This window comes from Abramis brama, assembly GCF_963993115.1.
Source record: "Abramis brama genome assembly, chromosome: 18".
Classification (NCBI taxonomy): Eukaryota; Metazoa; Chordata; class Actinopteri; order Cypriniformes; family Leuciscidae; genus Abramis; species Abramis brama.
The window spans coordinates 29,001,990-29,018,869 of record NC_139980.1 but is presented as its reverse complement, the minus strand read 5'-3'; the positions used below and the strand labels follow the sequence as shown (position 1 = coordinate 29,018,869).

At 36.6% G+C, this 16,880-nt stretch overlaps 1 protein-coding gene and 1 long non-coding RNA gene across 3 annotated transcripts; one reads left to right on the top strand and one right to left on the bottom strand.

Annotated features, from left to right (window-relative positions):
• Window positions 1-5,210: 5,210 nt before the first annotated feature.
• On the bottom strand, window positions 5,211-7,166 carry LOC311068224. The gene is made up of 3 exons (XR_014603351.1): window positions 6,939-7,166; window positions 5,786-5,903; window positions 5,211-5,673 (listed from the first exon to the last, which is right to left on the bottom strand). It is a non-coding gene; the product is annotated as an uncharacterized lncRNA (long non-coding RNA).
• Window positions 7,167-7,365: 199 nt separating this feature from the next.
• LOC311068223 (calcium-responsive transcription factor-like) lies at window positions 7,366-15,745 on the top strand. Of its 2 annotated transcripts, none has more exons than XM_084090543.1 (11): window positions 7,366-7,535; window positions 7,645-7,777; window positions 7,874-8,024; window positions 8,119-8,228; window positions 8,677-9,602; window positions 10,543-10,651; window positions 11,641-11,703; window positions 12,047-12,184; window positions 13,610-13,758; window positions 14,766-14,883; window positions 14,996-15,745. In XM_084090543.1, exons 1-6 carry the CDS (start codon window positions 7,508-7,510, stop codon window positions 10,575-10,577), a joined length of 1,383 nt encoding a protein of 460 aa, XP_083946669.1. In that variant the 5' UTR covers window positions 7,366-7,507; the 3' UTR covers window positions 10,578-10,651; window positions 11,641-11,703; window positions 12,047-12,184; window positions 13,610-13,758; window positions 14,766-14,883; window positions 14,996-15,745. The 2 variants fall into 2 exon arrangements, with proteins under 2 accessions (XP_083946669.1, XP_083946668.1); XM_084090542.1 differs by having other exon boundaries at window positions 10,543-11,539.
• Window positions 15,746-16,880: the final 1,135 nt, after the last annotated feature.

The window sequence follows — 16,880 nt, the reverse complement described above, 5'->3', positions numbered from 1 at the left end:
GTGTAACAATGTGTTCAATAGTACATAAACAGTGCAATCCATGCCGTTGTTTACATCCGAGTACCTCCAATATGGCCGCGCATCCGGGTAACTGACCAAATCGTGACGTAGGTGAAAACCCTCTATTGGTCAGTTTCAAGTGTCTTTAAAAATGACAATATTTTATTGATGAGTCGCGTTAAATTGTTTTTAAAAACCTGTGTAACATATATATATAGTGCCCTTTCGATGTGTGCAAAAATATTGTAGATGGTAAAGAAACGTTATCTCTAATAGTTTTTTTTTTTGTAATGTACACATCTTTGCATTAGAATATATAGAACAGGTGCATAAAAGAAATACAAATACAACAAGAAAAATTATAATCAAAGTATTACAGTTTTTCTCGATTGTTTAAATACATTTCTTGAAACTATGCCTCGTATTCTCAAAACTGTAAACACAAATCCATAACGTCTCACCCAATTCCCCAAACATCCTATTTTCAGGTCAAAATGAAGCTCTACACTCAAAACCATTCACTCTTGCTGAAAAACAAAACTTTGCCCTCAGACAGGACACACAAGCCCTCAAAATCACACACACTACAACATAGTCTAACACACTGGTGCAATAAATTCAAAACAACATTTCCAAAACTGGTAAGTTATGTTGCTTGTGGTTCCCCCATCACAAACCTTTTCACATGATGAACACAAAAGACACAACCAGTGGATACATTGGCACATTTTTATTCATACACAGAAAATAATAATATTATTATTATAATATTTTTTTTTTCCTGTTTTACTCTTTTTTTTTTACTCTCTCCTCTATTTTTTTTTAAATAAATTTACTTACAGTAAGATGTGTGTGACCAACATATGACAGTAAAAGAGCACACACAAACCATATTCTTATATGGAATTCGAATTGTTTTGGAATGGTAAAGAGTGTTGGGACGTGACAGGAGGGCCTCCACTCAAGGATACAATATGATGGATACTTCTAAGAATGTTCCACATATGGTTGAAATACCATCATTTGCCTAGAAAGATTACATTCTGGGAGTCAAGACTATAAAGGAGAAAGGATGCCCTCCCTTCACTGTCACACTCTGTGTCACTCTGTGTGATTGTAAGACTGGTGGCCTTTTCTTGCAAGACAAACAAACAATCTGCATTTAAAAGATCTTTTAGAAAGTCATGGTCTCTTTTGAGCCTTTGTCAGTGATGCTTGATTTCTTTCAGGACAACATACTCTGAAATACTTCCCATCCCATACATGAAAATAAAATACATGCTGTGTTGGTGATATCATAATTATATATAAAATATTATATTTAAAATATTCTTACATAGGCTACATAAAATAAAATGACACAACCCTGTCTCTTTTTGTTAAATTTCAGTTTTATTGATCAATAATAGCAACTATGAAAGTATAAGTAGCCATACAAGTCAAGAAATAAAGTAATTAAACGATTCAGTCAAACATATGTCAGCAGGCTACAACGTTAAAGATAAATAGCCTAAATACTTTAACGTTATATAAAGTTATAAAAATAAACTTTGCCCGCAGCCAAAACGATTTGCCAGGGAACAAATTATAGATTAATGATATCACAGATCGTCCGTTAGACATAGCCTACACAAGACGAATTATATCTCATGTTTAACCACTCCACTAGACTAAGCGGCAAACTTCAGCAGCTCTGGCCGGCTCTGCCAGGCGGGATACATGAGCTTTGAGCGCCCGTTGATTCCTTTGGATCTCACATCTCCGAAAACGTCAGATCAAATTTTTAAATAGGCGCTATATGTATAAACAAACAACATATTTGAGATTGAAACAACTACATTATCGATTGAAAAACTCTTAAAACTACATTTCGTGACACATTAACAGTAGTATTTTTAAATTTCGCGGTCTTTCTCCTGCTATTGACGCAACTTGAGGTTTTAAATATTAGCTATAGAATATACACAATTTACATATACAATATAACATTTAATTTAGGGACGTCCCGCGTGACGTCACGCCATTTGGAGCAGCCATCTTGACGGAATAGAAAATGCTAAACCGCTGGTGATAATACAGCCAGAGACGGGCTCTGATACAGCTCGTCGCGAAATATTCTTCTATTCTTCTATCATGCCCGAGCGATGCTGTGATACCGATAGCCTGCTAAGCTTGTGTATGCTTTTAATGAAGCTCCGGTAACTTATAGCGTGATGGGAAGTGAATAAGGTAGCTGTAAATGTCACCGAACTCAATGTCAGGAAGTTTTTCTACACATAAAATGTATGTTTCTATGCCTGTAAAAAGAACTTGTGGTGCATCATATGGATCTATGATTCCTAATTCCTTTATCTTCCTCATATTTCTTTTTGTGATGACATGACGTGAACAGTTAGCTGACGGCCGCTGTGCTAGTAATATAGTGGTCAGTGTTCGTCTAAACCAGTGACCGTGACGCTGAAGTGTGTGAGAACAAATGAATAACATCAGTGTGAACCACGAACATTTATTTATTTGGATTAAATACTTACATTTTAATCATTCTGTGTCATTTTTCAATGTCAATCTTTTCTTTATTTACATGTTTATTCCCAAAATGCTATATTATTCAAAGTAGTTGACTGTCATTCTCCTCTACGCTGTGTACGTTATTGATTAAATAGCCTAGCCTATTTAACATCGTTACAGGCACCTCACGAGCATTCATTCATTAAACTATTTTAAAAGACTGGAATAAACACCAGCACACACAAGCAATCTTTTTATAGTCAATTTAATAAAAAAAATGTAAACCCAACAGGCAACAGGTATGAAATGTCAGAAAGAGAAAAAAAACTGTTAATGGGAAGACGAGCATATGACTGCTGCAGCTTAGTGGATACATATATTTAGCCTATTTATTATTCAGATTGCACAGTTGTAAAGAAAATATATTTATAGGAACATTTCAGCAGGCTCAAGATAATTAATACAGTGACCATTATATTATTTTAATCAATTCGCAGCCATAAAACATGTGATAATCCGCATTCTCATGTATGTAGGTGCGCTGAAGTATTCCGTCAAAATGGCTGACACGCGGCTAGGGGTCACGTGACTGGGAGATCCCTATACACGAATCCGACGATCGTTCTGTGTAGGCTGCCATCTTGTGGCGACGCCATTACTGAGCTGTTACTGGTATGTAAACAAACCTCCGTGATAACGCACCCTCGATGACAGCTACAGCCAGGCAGTATGACTTGTTGGGTTGATGATGTTAGACAGTGGCCTCCAGTCACAGATGAAGGTACAAACGATCTTACAGATTATTTATGAAAATAGCTTGGCAATAACTATGCTAGCTAGGCTAGCTAACGAGGAAACTATAAAAAGATCTGTCCATTTGGCAACAATAAATACATGAATGATATCAAATAAACGAATTCATGTTTTTCATTTGTGACCATTATTTATCTCATTTTCACATTTCAAAAGGAAAGGGTAAGGTACAGCTAACTGCTAGCGTTGTTGGTTCTCAGAGTGAGAGTCACAGTCAAGCAAATCAAACATTAACACCAGACATAACAGTAATGTTACTACTGCCCCAACGCGCCCCTTCTGTTGTTTTAAAGGTATTCAAGAGTATTTTCTCCTTCGCCTGGCATCCGATGATCAACAAAATGCCAACTACAGGTCACTGATAGAGGAAATCTGTGTTTCCGTATGACACCAGACAGGGGCAGTCGACCCGGGGTATTTTATGTAGCTCACAATGTTTTCTCTTCCAAATTGAAATTTTACTGCCGCCATTGAAACAATTTATAACGGAACATGTTTTCCCACTCTACATTATAAAAGTTGTAACGTTAGTGACAGTCGTAAATCGCGGGCTGTTTATTCCAGTGGACGCAACCAAACCAATAGGAGGCACTGGCGCAACGCTACCCAGCAACAGCTCAGTTATGGCGCCCGCTTACTTCCGGTAGTTTCGCCGGATTCGTCTATAGCAGCGGGATTTAGCATTCTACATAAAGCTACCACATAATAACACTAAAACAGCTCACGTTAGCTACAAGTTATCGCGAGAACAGATTTAGATCAGGCATACTACTGGCATACTAATGGGGTCCTACGCCCGGGCCACACTGGCACTAAATACTTGGGGTTTCGAGTCTGACGTCAACACGAGGGCGTGGTTTGTTCGCAAGGTCATGGAGCATGCGCAGTTTACTTTGTTTGCCGCAAACTCAAAACATTAATTAGTTGTAAAAGCGTCATGATCACGCAGAAGCCCTCGTTGTTTAAGTTTCATTTTCACTCAGTTCAAGCACGAATGATATCATAATGTTAAACGTAATTTTTAAAAAAAAAATTCGCGTATTGGCAGTAATGTAACTATAAGATCAAAACACCTGACACTGTTGCTTGGTGTCAAGGGCCACGTTGTAAACATATGTTTTATTATGTTTCTCACACACACACACACACACACACACACACAGCGCCATTAAAAAGTTTTGGGATCGGTAAGATTTGTAATCATTCTAATGCTAATTTGATGCTCAAAAACATTACTTATTATCAATCTTGAAAACTATTGTGTACGATTTATTTATTTTTATTGATGAATAAAAAGTTACATTTTATTTATTTGAAATAAAATGTTTTGTAACATTATAAATGTCTTTACTGTAACTTTTGATAATTTTAATGCATCCTTGCTGAATAAAAGTATTGATTTATTTTATTTACTCACCTTCAAGTTGTTCTAAACTTGTTCTTCTGTTTAACAAGAATGTTGGTAGCCACTGACTTTAACACAGCTTACATTTTTCACAGTGTAATTTGAGATGAAATTATATTTCACTGGTGTGATGTCAGACCTATTTTAGTGATATTGTAATAAAATTAGTAATAAATCTTAACTATATTAACATTGTATTCCCGTTTAGCTACATTAAAAGTACTGTTCATGCAAAAGTAATGTTTCTAGAGAGCAGTTTAAAAATAGAAATGACTCAATCACATCTGTTGGCTTAGATAAAAACATACAAAAACACCTGTCATTACCAGGTTAGGTGTGCAAAGCAAGGACGCATTTTTGAACTGAATTGCAAACAAACGATTTATTTACAATATGCAAGGGAACCAACATATTTAAGGGAAAAATATGTTTACAATAAATAAATAAATAAGAAAATTACAATTTACAAAAAAATTGTGCTGGGCAATAAATAATCGCATCCAAAATAATGTGCACTGTGTATAATTATTTTGTATATGTAAATACACACACATGCATATATTTAAGAAAAGTGTTATTTATAAAATATTTATATTTACTGGTATATATAATATAAATTATGTATAAACATATATACAGGTCTAAAGTGAATTGCACACAAACTATTTATTTACAATATGCAAGGGAACCAACATATTCAAGGGAAAAATATGTTTACAATAAATAAATAAATGAAATATACGATTTACAAAAAAATTTGGGAAGGGGAGTAGAATTGAAGGGATGCGAGGGGCCAAAAAGTAGGAAAAGCACTCGGGGAAAGAAGAGTACAAATATTAGCATAACGCATTTTGCTTGAGTTTGTGGCACACAAACTTCCTCATTTCCACTGCATGGCGTTGTGTCAGTTGGCTGGGACTGATACCTCTGGTCAGGGCAAGAGCATTCTGGACAGATAAATTTAAAATATTGAATGCCACATAAAAGGAGTCATTTATGTATTAAAAAAAATTCTTACAAAAAGAAAAGCTCTGGCTATGAAGCTTTGTAATGCCTTACCAGTAGTACAAAGGCTCCACAAGTGTTTCCATCTTTTTGTGATGCAGAACAGAGACCACCATTTCTCCAGAATCCTCCCAATTCTTTCGTCTTTGTGTACCTCACAGCCATATACTTCCTGAGTAAATAAGTGGAATACATTCAATTATTTACAAGGTAAAAATGAGTATTTCTAATGTGGCCTAGTTCAACTTAAAGGGGACCTATTATGCCCCTTTTTAGGAGAAATAATTAAATAAATTAAATAAATCTCTGATGTCCCCAGGGTGTGTAAATGAAGTTTTAGCTCAAATTATTTTTTCCCCAAAACATTTAGTTTGCCGTTTCTGTGTTTATCCCTTTAAAACTTTCAAGAAGAGGGCGGGGCTTCAAGAGTTCGTACTCCTCAGGCAGGAGGACACACTGAAAATATCTGAAACTCTCAGTAGCGGTGTTCAGTTTGAACCGGAGTCGGACAACCCTCCTCAGACTCGACGCTCAGTTTGAGCCAGTTTAAGGACTTAAGTTTTTTTCAATGAAAAATTGTTAATGTGAAATCAGTCATACAAAGGGTATCGAACCAGAGACTACCTGTAGGAGGTGGTCTGAGTTTGGTAGCAATGGAACTGTGGCGTGATTCACGGGAATGTGAAAGCAACTCAGGTGCACACTTGTTCAGGAAGTAAAGTAGCTGGAAGTTAAGTGACGACGTCAAAACACATGATCATGATACTGGCGATGATTTTCCCTGGATATGAGCGAGAGTGAGCGTGCACAGTGTGTGTAATCAGAGTGGCAAATTAATGGCTTGCAATTAGCCATCTCTATTAAAGAGTCTGTTTGCAAGTAGCAGAAAGCTGCCTTCACACAACCTATAGATCCACGTGTCATTCACTCTGCTGTGCATAATAGCGCCAAAATAATAAAAAAAAGTATATATTGCACTTCTGTTTTCCATCATGCACTGTGATGATACGATATACGCGGGGCACGCCGGGAACACCGCACTTGAACCTCAACAAACGTGCCCAATATGAAGATCAATATGATGGCTGATAAGCAAGCAGAACTTAGTTCTGTTGGAGTGAAAATATGTACAGTATGACACTACACTATGATTAAAAAAAAACATGTACAGTAACATTACTCAATTTGTGAAAATCCTTAATCTTACCTCCACATATCAACATATGTGACATTGTTCCCTGATAATGAGTCCAGTACTGATACTTCCATGTTTGGAACATCTGCTACCAGAAGTATCCAGTGATTGCCCCTCACATGGACTGGAAGGAAAATCCACTTCATTCAGGAGAACGCCATCTTGGAACGAATTTTAAAATGATTAGTTCCAGTCCAATATTTGTATTGTGTGGCAGAAATCATCAATCAAAAGCTGGGTCACCATTCATAGCCATCTCAGAACAGGCACCATGTAACCATTTTATAAAAGCAGTAAGGTACTCGAGTCTAGTGCTGTATTGTGAATAAGTCAAGGCTGAAGGACGTTGTTAGGCGCGAAGAGTCTGGGATTCTTATTGGGAATAATGTTTTATACTATGCTAGGTGTCTTGTTCGAGATGCTTGTCTCGTATATTATTGTTAATATAGTCATTATAATAGAATTATTGAAGACTTACTTAAAAAGCACATATAATGTAACGTTAGGCTATGCTATGGTAAGAAGAATCTGTTATCACATTGTTAGCCTATGTTTTTTAGGCCTTCTGATTTGTGTGCATTATGGCAGACCAGACCATAATTACTCCAGGTAAGAATTACCATAGAATATGCTATTTCAAGTTAAAAACTTTCTTCAAAAGTACCGTGTTCTCCCTAGTCCTTATTTACAGATTACCTTACTAAATCTTTTGCCACAGAATGGCTCCCTGATTGTTTTAATGTACTGAACATTTCAAAAACCCATGTGTCTGGCTTCATCACCAACAAAGCTGACCTCAACACTGTGCTAGAATGCCACAAGAGAGAAACTCTGACGTCTTTCATTGCTTGGTAAGAATGAGAATAAGAGATGTTTTGGCTGCTTGTAGAGAACTGAAGGATTATTATTACAATTTCTCGTCTTTAAGTGCTTGCTTTTATTTGTAGGTCTGTTGATAAAAGAAAGAAAGAAAAGGGGCCGCATCGTCTGGTTTGGCAGGTGGAAGATTTTTTTGAGGATGTACCTCTTGCTGTCACAAACAGAGTAATTCATTGCTGTCAGCATGGAAATCCACGAAAGAATTGCAAAACTCAGGAGGTAAGATTCAGGGGATTTCTTTTTTCATTTAGGGTAACTAATGCACAATTTCGAAAAGCATACTTTTCTGTTAACACTTTTGCATATATTTCAGCTCTTTTCAGAGGATGAGCATATATATTCCGGCAAAAGGAAGAGAATGTACATTCAAACGACCAAAAAAGTTGGGTGCACAGCCAAACTTTTTATTAGGTATATTAGAAGGTAAGCTACATTGCTTCTGTACAATAGTGTTGGGAAACTTATATTTCAATAGCCAAATTGCATTTGTCTAGAAATATTTTAAAACACAAAAAAGTTAACAACATTTTTTTAACCTACTGATGGTTTTAATGTATTACCTGAAAATAATTGCATTGAATTCAAATTTATTTTGGGACGCCAACAAATATACAAACAAAGGTTAGTCAACAGGAAGAGGCTAAGTTGACTAATGACTTAAATGAATAACTACTAGTTGACTAGAAATATTTTTAGTCGGGGCAGCCCTACAATTTATTTTTGTAGCATTTTTTTGAATAAATATAATTTCCAAGTGGGTTTACAGAGAATATTCTCTTATAAAATACATCAAACCATTAAGATTTTTTGTTTGTTTAGCAACTCTTTCAATCAATTATATTCTTACAAAGCATATATAATTTTTTTCCAGATTCGACAAATTCAGCATTGAGAAAGGAGCTTCAAAATTGAGAAAACAAGTCGTCATGGACACTCTGAAAGCAGCTCTACAGAAAAATGAAGCAGAGTCATCTGAAATAATTCACATCATCTTACCATTTGAGACAGCTCACCAACACCACACGATTTCGGCAGAAAGTGGATACATAAGAAATATCCACCCTCTTGTGAAGAAAAAAATTCAAGAGTATGTGTCATTGGGAATTACATCTGTGCCTTTCCTTAAAAAAGTGCTTCGACAGTTTGTGAACACTGAACTCTCAGTTTCGGATTGTGTCCACCCAAAGTCACATGATCAGTGCTACTTTCCAACTAGCCATACCATTCAAAACCATGTGCATTTGGCTTTAGTAGCAGGAAGGTACTCTGGTCTTGATCAGCTTAATTTGGAAATAAAGCTGAATAAATGGAAAGAAGATGATCCTTCTGCACATTTTTACTTCAGAAAATGCTCAGAGGCCCAAATCATAGATGATAAATCCCAAGATGGTGATGGTGTGAAAAGTGAAGAAAAGGAGTCCACCATGCAGAACACATTTTTGTTTGTACATCAGTCCCAAGAACAGCAGAGACTTCTTAAACGGTATGGAGACATGGTTCTCCTGGATGCCACGTACAGAACAACAAAATATGCCTTGCCACTTTTTTTAGTTGTTGTCAGGACAAATGTTGGCTACAAACCTGTTGCAGAGTTCATTTGTGAAAATGAGTCCACCATGGCTATCTCTGAGGCCTTGTCTTTAATTAAAAAATGGAATGATGCCTGGAATCCAAATTATTTCATGACTGATTATTGTGAACAAGAATACCAGGCACTTCAATTGGTCTTCCCAAATACTCACAAATACCTGTGTTCTTTCCATCGAGAGCAAGCCTGGATTCGCTGGACAAGGGAAAGTAAGTATTCTTCTCTCTCTCTCAAAATGTATGTGGTGATGGACCAGGAATGTCTAGCCCTACATGTTTTTTGTTTTTGTTTTTACAGTTGTCTTATTAAACCTTTTTTCTCTATGATCAAATCAGTATCATACCTCAGTTATTTTTTTACTTTAACTCAGACAATTTAATATGAGTAATAATGTAGTTTTCCGTGCGGCTAAGTGCAGATTTCACTGTTTGGGCACTGCAATAATTCAGAAATCAAATATTAGCTCATTTCAAATGTGTCTACATTAAGAATTATATGTAATTGCCCCACACAAAATTAGTATTTTAATTAACATTGCAGTAGTTGATATTAAACAATATATTAAGGGAAATGATAAACAATTATATTTGTCATAATCGTTAAGTTTTTTCCCTATAATTTCAGCTGCTATATGTTGAGGAACTTCGCCTACAAATAAATGTTTATTATTAGAGAAATAATATGAAAAAAAGTAATGTTAGTTTATTAAACTTGACAAAGCTAGAAATTACATGTGTGTTAAATAGTAATAGTTGTAACATTTTGAAGTTATTACTAATTAGGCATTGTAATGCACCTGTTGCAGGCAAGAACCATCTATCTGATCAAGATCGCAGTGAACTTCTTGGCCTCCTTCGTAGTGTAGCTTCTGCACATGATAGAGAAACATGTGAGGCAGCAATAAGTAAGCTCAGGGACAGTGTCTTGTATAAGAGTAATACAGAAGTTCAGAACTATGTTGAGAAAAGATGGCTCAATATTAAAGAGGTAGGGGTTACAACAGTGCCACCTTGAGAATTATTTTTTTTTGATGTTTTGTTTCATTGTTTATAATTAATTGTAATGCATTTATGTACATTGACAGTAAAGGGAGATCAGAAAGTTTTTTTTCTTTTACTTTGTGTTAAATTACTTTTTTCTTATTTTCAGAGGTGGTGCAGAGGATTTTCTCCACATGGATTTAATGTGTCTGTAACCACAAACAATGGCACTGAAGCAATGAACAACTCATTGAAGAGCTTTTACCTGAAGATTTCGGGTACTAAAACAGTATCATCTTTGGTTGAAATAATAGTTACCGAGTTCATCCCTGAACAGCTCCTCTCATATGCTAAACTTAATTACATGTACAGCAGTGAACACAAGGTCTACAGTGCTAATGTTCCTGAGTTCCTCTGGGACCGTCCAAGAACCTTTGTACAACATTGCCTGAAAAACCTAGAGGCAGCTTGTTGTTATACCTCCCAACAAGTTCAAGAGCAGAGTAAGGGGCTTTATAAAGTCCAGAGTGAGCAATCATGTGAATGGTACTCTGTGGATCTCGGAGACAAAGACCGTTTTCCGTCATGTGAATGCAGAAATTTTAAGTCCACTTTTTTACCCTGCAAGCATTTTTTTGCTGTTTTCAAACACACTGACAGCTCATGGTACTCATTGTGTCCAGACTACATCAGCAGTCCATATGTCACTCTTGACTCAGATGTTGTGTCAAGTCAGAAAAAATTGAAGGTGAAAGAAGTGATTGACAAGGACGATACTGTCTGCGCCAATAGCCTCGTGGGCACCACACCGACATGTAATGACGAGGACAATACTGAACACCCTGTTGCCATAGACTGTCATGACATTCAGTGTACGAAGACAGACACAGAGGCAAATGGAGTTTCCACTGCACAGTGTGCCCTGCGGGAGAAATTAAAAATTCTCCAGGATCTATCATACATATGTGTGGATCATGAGTTGTTGCTAAATGCAACTGCAGCCATTCATGAAATTACAGGAAAGATGAAATTCTTTGTCCCAAAAGAAGACGCACTACCTCTTCTAAGTAAGCAAGATGACAAGCTGAAACTGCGTGTACTTCCAACCCGGAAAAGAAAAGGAAAGGTGAAAGGCAAAAAAAGTAGAATTGAGAAAAGGAACAGTGGTAAGGTTACTATGGGAAGGACTGCTGTCTGCATCCATGTTAACATGCATCATTCAATGCAACTTTGTTTTTTTTTGTTTTTTATGTTGTACGTGACACAGGGGACCAGTCTGGTTTTTTGAAGGAGAACTTGTTGACAGACTTTGATGCAATAGATTTGACAGGTGAGTAGTATGTTAAAGTTATACATTTAATATACTGCAACTATATCGATGTAAATTGTTTAGGTGTGTTACTGCAATTTGCAATTGCAATTTTGAAAGATAAAATATGGTATTATTTGACAGAGACTGAGACACTTCTGGCAGAGCTGAGCAAGCATGAGATTGAGGTAGACAGTGGAGTTAGATTGTCCGTCTGTGGACAGGTGTTAGAGAGCAGTGATTTTGAATCTCTGAAACATCCTCACTGGTTAAATGATAAGGTAGAATTAAGTATCATGATAGGTTAAAAGGAAAGAATAAGATTGAAATCTTCAAAACTAAGTTTCTTTACTGTTTGTCACAGGTGATAAATGCATATTTGGACACGTTGACGCTCGAAAACAGCATCGAAGCCAACACTGGCTACCGCTGTTTCAATATTTCTACATACATGCCTGTGCTCTGGGAACGTGACAGATTTGATGCCTGGATGTTTGAAAAGGTGATTATGACTAGTGTAAATCTTACAATATATATATTTTGCTATGGTAAAGGGATAATTCACCCAAAAATGAAAATTGTAATTTACTCACCCATATGTTGTTCCAAACCTGTTTGCGTATCTTTCTTTTGTTGGACACAAAAGATGATATTTTTAATAATGTTGGTATCTACTGACTGTAGTCAGTGACTTTCTTTCTTTTTTTTTCTACAATGGAAGTCAATGGCTACCAGCAACTGTCTGGTTATCAACATTCTTCAAAATATATTTTGTGTTTAGCAGAAGAAAGAAATTTATACAGGTTTGAAACAACATAAGGGTGAGTAAAGATGACAGATTTTTCATTTTTGGGGGAATTATCCCTTTAACACAGGTAGTACCTTTATTGTCATCTGAACATAGAGGCAATATGCATTCCTTTTCATTAGTATCTAAAAAATTAAATGCTTTTATAGTAAAATTGAATTGAAGTGACATTCAGAAATTGTTGCATCAATGGTGCTATCTAGCCTGGGTTTCCCCATACTGCCTTGCTCGCAGCGCGATTTTATTCACGCTGCTAGGCAGTCTGGACACCATGGACCAGATTTTCCCCTGAAAAAGGGAACCAATCACAGAACGTGGAGGGAGCAGCAAGACGATGACGACACTGAAGCAGTTTGTTTATATCTATGGATCCAACATGGCATCAGACTCGACGTTACCTTCTACCCTCATGTTTATCTTGCACAAACGGTAATATTCGCTAAACGCCATCGTGTACAAATAAATCTTTGACCCATCGTCTTTTTCCTCGTCGAATTTCTGTCGCTCTACATACGTCATCTGGTATAATTGAAGCGATTGGCTATGAGCTACGTACAGGCGCATTTGATAGACATTCATAGCGCCCAATAAACGGCTCTGGGCATTCGTAAACCACGCCTCAAATACGAGAAAATGAACACGTAGTTCCCAGACCAAGTCTCCAATGAGGAGCCAAGCTAGGTGCTATCTGCTTTGGTTATTTAAATGCATGTTTAGTGAGTCTTTAATGATTAGTTAACTCAAAAATATTATTTCAAACCCATATGACTTCCTTCCTGGAAACACAAAAATGTCAGACTGTTGCCATTCAGTATAACAAAAATGTTTTCCCATAGAATGAAAGTGAATTGCAAACATTTCACAGTTTCTTGATGTCTGTAAGCAATAAGGTACATGAGGCTGTGCTGTATTGTGAACTCTTTGCGCCTAACAACGTCCTTCAGCCTTGACTTATTCACAATACAGCACTAGACTCGAGGACCTTATTGCTTTTATAAAATGGTTACATGGTGCCTGTTCTGAGATGGCTATGAATGGTGACCCAGCTTTTGATTGATGATTTCTGCCACACAATACAAATATTGGACTGGAACTAACCGTTTTAAAATTCGTTCCAAGATGGCGTTCTCCCGAATGAAGTGGATTTTCCTTCCAATCCATGTGAGGGGCAATCACTGGATACTTCTGGTAGCAGATGTTCCAAATATGGAAGTATCAGTACTGGACTCATTATCAGGGAACAATGTCACATATGTTGATATGTGGAGGTAAGATAAAGGATTTTTACAAATTGAGTAATGTTACTGTACATGTTTTTTAATCATAGTGTAGTGTCATACTGTGTACATATTTTCATTCCAACAGAACTAAGTTCTGCTTGCTTATCGGCCATCATATTGATCTTCATATTGGCCACATTTGTTGAGGTTCACGTGCGAGTGTTCCCGGCGCGCCCCGCGTATATCGTATCATCACAGTGCATGATGGAAAACAGAAGTGCAATATATACTTTTGTATTATTTTGGTGCTATTATGCACAGCAGAGTGAATGACACGTGGATCTATAGGTTGTGTGAAGGCAGCTTTCTGCTACTTGCAAACAGACTCTTTTATAGAGATGGCTAATTGCAAGCCATTCATTTGCCACTCTGATTGCACACACTGTGAAAATCATCGTCAGTATCATGATCATGTGTTTTGACGTCGTCACTTAACTTCCAGTTACTTTACTTCCTGAACAAGTGTGCACCAAGTAGTTGCTTTCACATTCCCGTGAATCACGCCACAGTTCCATTGCTACCAAACTCAGACCACCTCCTACAGGTAGTCTCTGGTTCGATACCCTTTTTATGACTGATATCACATTACCAATTTTTCATTGAAAAAAACTTAAATGAAATTTAAGTCCTTAAACTGGCTCAAACTGAGCGTCGAGTCTGAGGAGGGTTGTCCGACTCCAGTTCAAATTGAACACCTCTACTGAGAGTTTCTGATATTTTTAGTGCGTCCTCCTGACTGAGGAGTATAAACTCTTGAAGCGCCGCCCTCTTCTTGAAAGTTGTAAAGGGATAAACACAGAAACGGCAAGCTAATTTTTTGGCAAAAAAACTAATTTGAGCTATAACTTCATTTACACACTCTGGGGATATCAGAGACTTATTTAACATCTCCTAAAAAGGGGCATAATAGGTCCCCTTTAAGTTGAACTAGGCCACATTAGAAATACTCATTTTTACCTTGTAAATAATTGAATGTATTCCACTTATTTACTCAGGAAGTATATGGCTGTGAGGTACACAAAGACGAAAGAATTGGGAGGATTCTGGAGAAATGGTGGTCTCTGCTCTGCATCACAAAAAGATGGAAACAATTGTGGAGCCTTTGTATTACTGGTAAGGCATTACAAAGCTTCATAGCCAGAGCTTCTCTTTTTGTAAGAATTTTTTTAAATACATAAATGAATCCTTTTATGTGGCATTCAATATTTTAAATTTATCTGTCCAGAATGCTCTTGCCCTGACCAGAGGTATCAGTCCCAGCCAACTGACACAACGCCATGCAGTGGAAATGAGGAAGTTTGTGTGCCACAAACTCAAGCAAAATGCATTATGCTAATATTTGTACTCTTCTTTCCCCGAATGCTTTTCCTACCTTTTGCTGGTTTAAAAGGATGGCGTGTTCATTCATGCTTTCTCTTCGGAGCGGATTTGAACTCTGTAGTGAACTGAGCTCTTTGTAGTGAAATGAGTTTTCTGTAGTGAACTGAGCTGAGCTCTTTGTAGTGAAATGAGTTTTCTGTAGTGAACTGAGCTGAGCTCTTTGTAGCGCAATGAGTTTTCTGTAGTGAACTGAGCTGAGCTCTTTGTAGCGCAATGAGTTTTCTGTAGTGAACTGAGCTGAGCTCTTTGTAGCGCAATGAGTTTTCTGTAGTGATTCTAGTTCTTGTGTATTTCTCTGCCGAACTGAGTTGTGTGCTATGTGCTTTGTTCTTTGTATTGTGTTGTCTACCTTTTCATTTGCTCGGAGGTATATTATATTTACCGGTAAATATAAATATTTTATAAATAACACTTTTCTTAAATATATGCATGTGTGTGTATTTATATATACAAAATAATTATACACAGTGCGCACATTATTTTGGATGTGATTTATTGCCCATTTTATTTATTTATTTATTTATTGTAAACATATTTTTCCCTTAAATATGTTGGTTCCCTTGCATATTGTAAATAAATCGTTTGTTTGCAATTCAGTAAAAAAATGTGTCATTGCTTTGTACACCTAACCTGGTAATGACAGGTGTTTTTGTATGTTTTTATCTAAGCCAACAGATGTGATTGAGTCATGTCTATTTTTAAACTGCTCTAGAAACTTTACTTTTGCATGAACAGTACTTTTAATGTAGCTAAACGGGAATACAATGTTAATATAGTTAACATGTATTACTAATTTTATTACAATATCACTAAAATAGGTCTGACATCACACCAGTGAAATATAATTTCATCTCAAATTACACTGAAAAATGTAAGCTGTGTTGAAGTCAATGTCTACCAACATTCTTGTTAAACAGAAGAACAAGTTTAGAACAACTTGAAGGTGAGTAAATAAAATAAATAAATACTTTTATTCAGCAAAGATGCATTACAATTATCAGAAGTTACAGTAGAGACATTTATAATGTTACAAAAGATTCTATTTCAAATAAATTAAATTTTCTATTCATCAATAAAAATAAATAAATCATACACAACAGTTTTCAAGATTGATAATAAGTACTGTTTTTGAGCATCAAATTAGCATTAGAATGATTACAAATCTTACCGATCCCAAAACTTTTGAATGGCTGTGTGTGTGTGTGTGTGTGTGTGTGTGTGTGAAACATAAAACGTACACAACGTGGGCCTTGACACCAAGCAACCGTGTCAGGTGTTTTGATCTTAGTTAGATTATTGCCAATACGCGAAAAAATAAATAAATACGTTTAAAATTATGATATCATTCGTGCTTGAACTGAGTGAAAATGAAACTTAAGAAACGAGGGCTTCTGCGCGATCATGACGCTTTTACAACTAATTAATGTTTTAAGTTTGCGGTATTCCCGGAGCAAGTAAACTGCGCATGCTCCATGACCTTGCGAACAAACCACGCCCTCGTGTTGTCGTCAGACTCGAAACCCCAAGTATTTAGTGCCAGCCATTTAGTGCCAGCCGTTCCAATGACCTGCCGTAGACAAGGCGACATCTAGTGTATGTATCTATACATACAACCGGCACATCCGGGAACTTAACTGTAAATTTCGTAACCGCCCCTTTTTAGGGGAAAACAAACCAGACTTCCCATAGACTTCAATACAAAATAGCGGCACAAAACAACGTCCGTACAC

Coding starts and splice junctions, on each gene's coding strand:
- LOC311068223 (XM_084090543.1), top strand. CDS start 7,508: ATGGCAGACCAGACCATAATTACTCCAG. Junction 7,536..7,644: donor CCAGACCATAATTACTCCAG/GTAAGAATTACC, acceptor CTTTTGCCACAG/AATGGCTCCCTGATTGTTTT. Junction 8,229..8,676: donor TTTATTAGGTATATTAGAAG/GTAAGCTACATT, acceptor ATTTTTTTCCAG/ATTCGACAAATTCAGCATTG.